General features: G+C 59.8%; 2 protein-coding genes across 2 annotated transcripts; one reads left to right on the top strand and one right to left on the bottom strand.

Moving 5' to 3' along the window:
- Positions 1-184: 184 nt before the first annotated feature.
- Positions 185-4,822, top strand: ETH_00004000 (uncharacterized protein; the record flags this gene model as incomplete). The annotated part of the gene is made up of 7 exons (XM_013380328.1): positions 185-352; positions 590-832; positions 983-1,366; positions 1,642-1,896; positions 2,236-2,367; positions 2,908-4,488; positions 4,715-4,822. 7 exons carry the CDS (start codon positions 185-187, stop codon positions 4,820-4,822), a joined length of 2,871 nt encoding a protein of 956 aa, XP_013235782.1.
- A 1,284-nt stretch (positions 4,823-6,106) lies between these two features.
- ETH_00003995 (uncharacterized protein) lies at positions 6,107-7,720 on the bottom strand (the record flags this gene model as incomplete). The annotated part of the gene is made up of 1 exon (XM_013380327.1): positions 6,107-7,720. A coding segment is annotated over one exon (1,614 nt), but the record flags the coding sequence as incomplete, so codon positions are not given.
- Between the last annotated feature and the right edge of the window lie 5 nt (positions 7,721-7,725).

Below are 7,725 nucleotides of genomic sequence, written 5' to 3'. Positions count from 1 at the left end.
CAGCAGCAGCAGCAGCAGCAGCAGCAAGATGAAGAAGAGCTTGGGATTCCCGCACTATGCTTCTGTTTTCCGGCGGCTTTTTGCTGCTGTGTCTGCCTTGGGAAACAGAGCAGACACTGCAGTGGAAATAGCCCTGAGCTGCGTTGCTGCTGCTAGCTGCTGCTGCAGCAAACCCTTTCTTTGCATGCTGCTGTCTTACAGCCTGCCGCAGCACTCTGTTTCCGCGCTGCTGGCCACTCTCAAGGGAGACGAAGCAGAAGCTGCTGCTGCTCTTGTTGCTGCTCCTGCTCCAGTTTGCTGCTTCGGGCCCCTCACTGCGCGCTGCGCCTCGCAGCTGACCTTAGCAGCACAAGTGGGCGATTGGCGCTGCTGCTGCAGCTGCAGCTGTAGCCTTTGCTGCTGCAGCTGCTGGTTTTCTTGGTTGCTGCACTTGCTGCATCCTTTGCTAGTGCAGCTGCTGCCTTCTTCGTGTGGCCCTGCTGCTGAACGTCGTGTTGAGCCGCCCTGTTGCTGCCCCGCACCTTTTGTTGCTGCTGCTACACTGATGCTGCTGCTGCTGCTGCTGCTGTGTGTCTGTGCTGCGCTGCAGATGCAGTCCGCGGCCGAGGGCCAAAGCTGGCTAGCTGTGGCTCGGCAGCTGCTGCTGCTGTCAAGACACCTCTTTTTTTTTTTTTTTTTTTTTTTTTTTGCGCTTTTCGCTTTGCTGCTGCAGCAGCCAGTCCCTATCCCGTGGAAGGTTAGAGAGGTACCTCAGCAGCAGCTGCAGCAGCAGCAGCAGCAGCAGCAGCAGCAAATGGAGACAGGCGATCCCTCTGCGTCGAGCCAGAACCTGGTAAGAGGCGCCTCTCCCCTGGAGCCCATGCATGCAGCTGCAGCAAATAAGCGCGGTTTGCTGCTGCTAATTTCTCGCTTTTTGTCCTTTTTGAGTGTCCTTTCGAGGCCCAATCGGCTGCTGCTGCTGCTGCTGTGTTGTGTTCTTTAGATGGGCGCAATAGACGAAGCAGCAGAGCTGTACGCGGACCTGCAGGATCCTGTGGAAAGCAGCAGCAGCAGCAGCGGCAGCAAGGGCGGGGGTGGGGAGTCTCTGCTTGCGCCTCCAGCAGCAGCAGCAGCAGCAGATGCTGCAGCAGCAGAAGAGATGCTGTGCGAGGTGGATGAAGACCCCCGGAAGCTGCTGCTGCGGGACCTGCAGCGGTGTCTTTTGGCTTTTCTCTCCCAGAGCGAGCTGCTGCTGTCGACGCAGCAGCGGGGAAGCTCCCGTGTCTCTTTGCTGCTGCAGCAAACTCGGCTGGCTCTGCTGACGCACCACGAAGCTAAGACTCTGGAGATTGAGATATTTGCTGCTCCTATCGAGGCTGCTCCGCTGGTAATTAGGTGGCCCGCTGCTGCTGCTGCTGCTTCTGCTGCTGCTCGTACTGCTGCTGCTGCCCCTGCTTGAGAAGCAGGGGTTAGGTAGAACACAGAGGTTGCTGCAAGCCGCGTTGCCCCTGCTGTTGCAGCTATCTTCCCGTTGCAGCTGCTGCTTTTAACCTTGCTGCTACTGCTCTCGCCTTGCTGCCTTTGGTGCTGCTGCTGCTGCTGCTGCTGCTGCTGCTGCTGATGGCGTGTTTGTGTGCTGTGTGCGCTGGACCGCATGTGCAGCTGCTGCCGACTGCGGCGTTTTCTCCCGAGGGCCGTTTGGCGCAGCTTGCTGCAGCAGAGCAGCAGCAGCAGCGGCGCGCAGCAGCGCAGCACTTCGATGCTGCTTTTCTTGTGTCTCTACGCCGCAGCAACTATGCTGTTGCTTCTCTTGTCTCCCGCTCCACTCCAAATCCTGGGGATCGGGATCGTCTCCCCTGGACAGAAGATGCTGCTTTGGAGGCGGTGCTGCGCATAGCAGCACACACGCTCAACGAGGCAAGAACTGCTGCTGCTGCTGCTGCTGCTCGTGCTGCTGCGGCTGTTGCTGCCGATCTTGCTGCGGCTGTTGCTGGCGCTTTGGGAGATGCTCGTGCCGGTGCTGTTAGTGCTTCTGTTGCTGCTGCTGCTTCTCTTGCTGGTGCTTTTGCTGCTGCTCTTAACTTGTTGCTGCTGTGCTGCTGCTACTAGCCGCTGCCGTGTGCCTGCTCCGTGTCAGCAACAGCAGCAGCCGCAGCACGACACTGCCAGCTGCTGCTGCAGCTGCTGCTGCAGCTGCTGCTGCTTCTGCTGCCATGGCGTGAGGGCGTGGTTGTGCCGTCCTCTGTGCTGCTGCAGGAGGCCCGCGGCTGCGCTGCTGCTGCTGCTGCTGCTGCTGCTCCCCTTGACTACGTTTGTGGGATCGGGGAGGAGGCGGAGGAGACGATCCTTCCCCTGTGGCTGTCCGATCCCTTCTCCCGTTTAAGAGCTGTGAGCGCTTGCTGCTGCTGCTGCTGCTATTCCTACTGCTGCTGCTGCGGTGCTGCCTCATTCGTCTCCGGTCTTCTCTGCTCCTGCTGCTACTGCTGCTGCTGCTGCAATTCAGTTATTTCTGTCATTTTCTCCTGCTGCTGTAGTTCAGTTGTATCCTGCTTTTCTGCTGCTGCTGCTTCTACTGCTGCTGCGGCTGCTGCGGCGGCTCTTGGGCCTCCCAGTGTTTTAGTTATACGCCTTTTTTCTCTCTTTAGTCTTTTTTATCTCTTTTTAATCTATTTTTTGTCTCTCTTTTGTCTTTTTTGTTTCCTTTTAAATTTCTCTTTGTCTTTATTTCCTTTTTTTGTCTTTATGTCTTTTTGGCCCGTCGGCTATTTCTGCTGCGTGCCCTGACGGTCTGCTGCTGCTGCTGCTGCTGCTGCTGCTGGCTCCGTGGAGTATCTCGCGTACTTTGGTTTGCTTTTAAGAGGTTTCTACTTCCTCTTGTCCCTTTGCTGCTGCTGCTGCTGCTGCTGCTTCTGCTGCTGCTCCTCGCAGGCCCCCGTGGAGGTGCCGCCGCCCACAGAGCCGCTGCCAGCAGCAAGGGGGGGCCCCTCTTTTGGGGCCCCCGGGGGTGGGGGCCGTTTGCCTTTTGCTGCTGGGGGCTTTTTGGGCAGCCGTGCTGCAGCAGACCCTTTCCGCAGCAGAGCCAAAGGCAGCAGCAGGGCCCCGAGCAAGCATGTGGATGCCTTCGAGGCCTCAGTTCCTGGGGGGCTCACGCGGCTCAACAGGGAGCAGCAGCAACAGCAACAGCAGCAGCAGCAGCAGCAGCAGCAGCAAGCGGGAGAGCAGCAGAAAGTGCAGCCGCCTGCGCAGCAGCAGCAACAGCAGCAGCAGCAGCAACAGCAGCAGACTGTCGCAAGCGTTCTGCAGCAGCAGGAAGCCTCCGTTGTGCCGGCACCACCGCCGCCACCCCCACCGCCTCCGCAGCAGCAGCAGCAGCAGCAGCTACAGCAGCAGCCGGTGCAGCAGCAGCAGCAGGGACAAGGCGCTACAGTGGCAGCATCAGGTGCTGCTTCTGCAGCGCAGCAGCAGACTGCTGCAAAGGCTCACGATGATTCTCCTTCTCTGCGGCACCACGAGCAGCAGCAGCAGCAGCAACCAGCGCAGCAACCGGCGCAGCCACAGCAGCCGCAGCAGCACATGAAGGCGCACTCGCAGCTGCTTCATTCGCAGCAGCATCTGCAGCAGCAGCAGCTGCTGCAGCAGCAGCAAGCTGCCAGGCTGCTGCACCAGGCCCCAGGCGGCTTCGTCAGAGTCCCTGTGCCTGGGGCCATTTTGGGGCCCCAGGGGCTGCTGCTGCATCCTGTGCCTGTGCTGCCAGCTCACCCGTTTTTGCTGCAGCAGCAGCAGCAAGCTCTCCGCATGCAGCAGCACACCGCGCACACCCTTATGGTGCCCTTGCAGCCGCAGCCCTTGCAGCAGCAGCAGCCTATGCAGCAGCAGCATCAGCCAATGCAACAGCAGCACCAGCCTTTGCAGCAGCAGCAGCCAATGCAGCAGCAGCAGCAGCAGCCCATGCAGCAACAGCCTGTGCAGCAGCAGCAGCCTATGCAGCAACAGCCTATGCAGCAGCAGCAGCCTATGCAGCAACAGCCTATGCAGCAACAGCCAATGCAGCAGCAGCAGCCAATGCAGCAGCAGCAGCCTATGCAGCAGCAGCAGCCTATGCAGCAGCAGCCTATGCAGCAGCAGCAGTTTATGCAGCAGCAGCAGCCTATGCAACAGCAGCCTTTACAACAACACCAGCCACCGATGCAGCAGCCTATGCAGCAGCAGCTCATGCAGCAGCAGCAGCCTATGCAGCAGCAGCCTTTGCACCATCAGCAGCCTTTGCCACAGCAGCTGCCTATGCAGCAGCAGCAGGTTATGCCTCCGCAGCAGCAGCAGCTCATGCAGCAGCAGCAGCCTATGCAGCCGCAGCAGCAGCTGTCTATGCAGCAGCAACCCATGTCGCAGCAGCAGCAGCAGCTCATGCAGCAGCAGCAAGCCAGCAGCGACTTGTCAGTGTGTCCTGGGTGGGCCGAGTTTGTAGACGATGGCCGTAGGGAAGGTCTCGACGTGAATAAACTCATGGCAGTAAGTCGCAGAAGCAGCAGCAACAGCAACAGCAGCAGCAGCAACAGCAGCAGCACCAGCAAATCTTCGGGTGCTGCTTCGGCTGCCCGAGACTGCCTCTGTCGTGGCAGTGCCAAATTGCTAGACAGATTTGCAGCTTAGCCAGCTGCTGCTGCGTAGTTGCTGCAGCGACGGCGCGTGGAATTTAGGGTTTAGGGTTTAGGGCTTGCGCGTGTGCGGTGTACAGACACCTGAACAACTCAAGGACCCCCGCATTCGCCAGCGCTTTATGCGCCTTCTTGACCGCCACGAAAAGGCGAAGGAGCTCTTCCGCATGGCAGGCGCCAAAGTCTGAAGCCAGCAGCAGCAGCAGCAGCAGCTGCTGCTGCTGCTGCAGCAGCAGTGGTAGCAGCTGCCGTGCCGCAGCAGCGGCAGTCGCAGCGTTCGTTCGAGACACCCAAGAGACGGTGCAGCAGCAGCAACTGAAGTGAGGAGAGCAGCAGCAACCACAAAAGCATCCAGTTCTAGTGCAGCAGCAGCAGCCACAGAAGCATCCAGTTCCAGTGCAGCACCAGCATCAGCAGCAGCAGCAGGAGCAGCAGCAGCAGCTGCTGCTGCTGCTGAAGGCCCGACTGGCCCAGAGGGAGAAGCTGTAGGAGCGCAGTATTTGTCTCCGTCTTGCTGCTGCTGCTTTCTCTTTTGCTTTGTTCTCTTGGGGTGTACGTACACCTCAAAGGGGGCACTTCTCTTTTGCCAAAAGGCAAACCAAAACGACAATTGGCTCTAACTGCGTCACACTTCCCACCCTGTCCTGCTGCTGCTGCCGCTGCTGCTGCACCTGCTGCTGACCGCAGGTACTGCGCTGCAGCCCTCGCTGCAGCTGCAGTAGCTCTACGCACTAGCTAGCGAGACCTCAGTAGTGCCTCTGCTCTAGCAGCAGTAGCAGCAGCAACAGCAGCAGCAAAAGCAGCAGCAGAAAAGGAACGCCGACAAGCACCCTTTACTAAAGGGCTACAAGAGATTTCTCTTGTCTTCTGAAACATAGTTTGCTGCTTGATGCTGGTGCTGAAGCCGCCGCAGCAACGGCAGCAGCAGCAGCAGCAGCAGCAGCAGCCGCTGCACAGAGGCCCTCGTGTGGGGGCTCACTTGCTCTTCGACTAACTGCCCATGCAACTGCACGGGAATAAACTGCTGTGCACATTAAAAAACAATGCCGCTGCAGCAGCAACCGCTGCAGCAGCAGCCGCTGCAGCAGCAGCCGCTGCAGCAGCAGCCGCTGCAGCAGCAGCCGCTGCAGCAGCAGCCGCTGCAGCAGCAGCCGCTGCAGCAGGCAAAATCTTCACTTTCTGCTGCGGTAGCCTTCACACTGTTACAGGAAATAAGACTGCGTTGTACATGCTGTTCCTGCAGGCCAGCTGCTGCTGCTGCCGCTCTCTGTTGCTGCCGTTGCTTGCTGCAGCAGCAGCAGCAGCAGCAGCAGCAGCACCGGCTTTTACTTTATTTGGTGTCTTCCCTCCAGCTTCTCCGCCCCCGCTGTCGCTGCCGTTGCCGCAGCTGCGGCCATTGCTGCCGCTCTTGCTGCTGACGCCGCTGCCCCCGCTGCTGCTGCTGCTGCTGCTGCTGCGAGTTATTCCCCATTCTAGACCTCAAGGTCCGTCGAGTACGGGCCTTTGCTGGCTGGGCCGCCGGCTGGCTGCCGCGCGCTTTGCTGCAGCTGCAGCTGCTGCTGCTGCTGCAGCAGGGCTTGCTGTCGCTGTTGGCGGCGTTTGCGCCTGGAGGCGAGCAGCAGCAGCAGCAGCATGAAGTAGTTGGCGAGGCCGAAGGCAACAGCAACGTAGCAGAGCAGCAGGAAGCCGTGCTGCAGCGCGAGGGCCCTCAGGGGGGCCCCCAAAAGGGAAAAAAGACCAGCAGCAGCAGACACAAACCCCACAAGTTTGCCAGTGTTTTGTGGGGAGAAGTTAGCAGCAGCAAAAGCGTAGAGCTGGCTCATTAAGAAGGAGCAGTGCAGCGCGAACAGCAGCGGGGAGGCGTGCTGCAGCAGCGCTGCAGCAGGCAGCAGCGGGAAGCAGCAGCAAACGTAGCTCAGCAGCCCGCAGCTGCTCACCACAAACATCACCGGCAAAACCCCCAAAAGGTCCGCCAAAACCCCAAAAAGGGGACTAAAAAGAAAAGAAAGGGTTATTGCAACTTGGCTGAACTCGTAAGCTGCTGGCAGCAGGTGCAGCGCAGCAGGAGCAAACCCCACAGCGTTCGTCACTGTGAAGCAAAAGTAAGGCAGCAGCGGCAAGTACAAACTCGAGCAGCACTCCGACCGCAGGCTCGGACCTGCTGCTGCTGCTGCTGCTGCTGCTGCTGCTGCTGCTGCTGGTTCTGGTGATAGCGCCGGTGCTGCTGCTGCTGCTGCTGCTGGTTCTGGTGATAGCGCCGGTGCCGCTGCTGCTGCTGGTGCTAGTGCTGCTGGTGCTGGTGCTGCTTCTGCTGCTGCTGGTGCTGCTGGTGGTGCTGATGTTGGTGCTGCTGCTGTGGCTGCTGCTACGTCTGAGGGCACTGGCAGCGGTGAGGGGGGAGAGTCTGCTGCTGCTGCTGCCGTTGCTGCTGCTGCTGCTGCAAGTTCGCAGCTTTCTCCCGTTTCTGCGGCGCTCAGCGTGGGGCGGTCCCCCTGGGACGGCGTTTCCTGCTGCTGCACCTCCACCACCCAGCCCTCGTGCTGCAGCTGCTGCTGCTGCAGCTGCTGCTGCTGCTGCTTCTGCTGCTGCGGGCCAGTAAAGGGCTTCGGGGGCAAAAAAAGGACAGCAACAAAGAGACAAAAAACGAAGCAGAAGCAGGCGTAGAGCAGCAGGGCCTGGCGGCAGGTGGCAACTTGCTGCTGCACCACTGCAGCACGAACAGCAAGCGGCAGCAAAAAGGACAAAGCCCTGCAGCAGCCGAAGACAGATATTGTGCTGCTGCTGCGGCTGGGGAAAAGCTGTGCCACAGAGAGACACGGCAAAAAGGCGGTGTCCACCCCAGCCCCAATAAGCACTGCAGCAGCAACAAAGCCATTTGCTGCAGCAGAAGACAGCGCCAGCAGCAGCCAGCCCCCCAGTGCTGCCAGCAAACCTGCTGCTGCTGTCAGCCGCGGCCCCACAGAGTCCAGCAGCAAACCTCCGAAGAAAGAAAAGACAAAGTGGGAGCAGGAGACGATCCCGAAGAGTTTGCTGACGGCCAGCTCCTGCGCGGGGCACTTGGGGGCGTACCGCGCTGCTGCTGCGCGCTGCT

Source organism: Eimeria tenella, genomic scaffold (genome assembly GCF_000499545.2).
Source record: "Eimeria tenella Houghton genomic scaffold, Eth_scaff513, whole genome shotgun sequence".
Lineage (NCBI taxonomy): Eukaryota > Apicomplexa > Conoidasida > Eucoccidiorida > Eimeriidae > Eimeria > Eimeria tenella.
The sequence above is the reverse complement of the archived record's forward strand: the minus strand, read 5'-3'. Positions and strand labels throughout refer to the sequence as shown.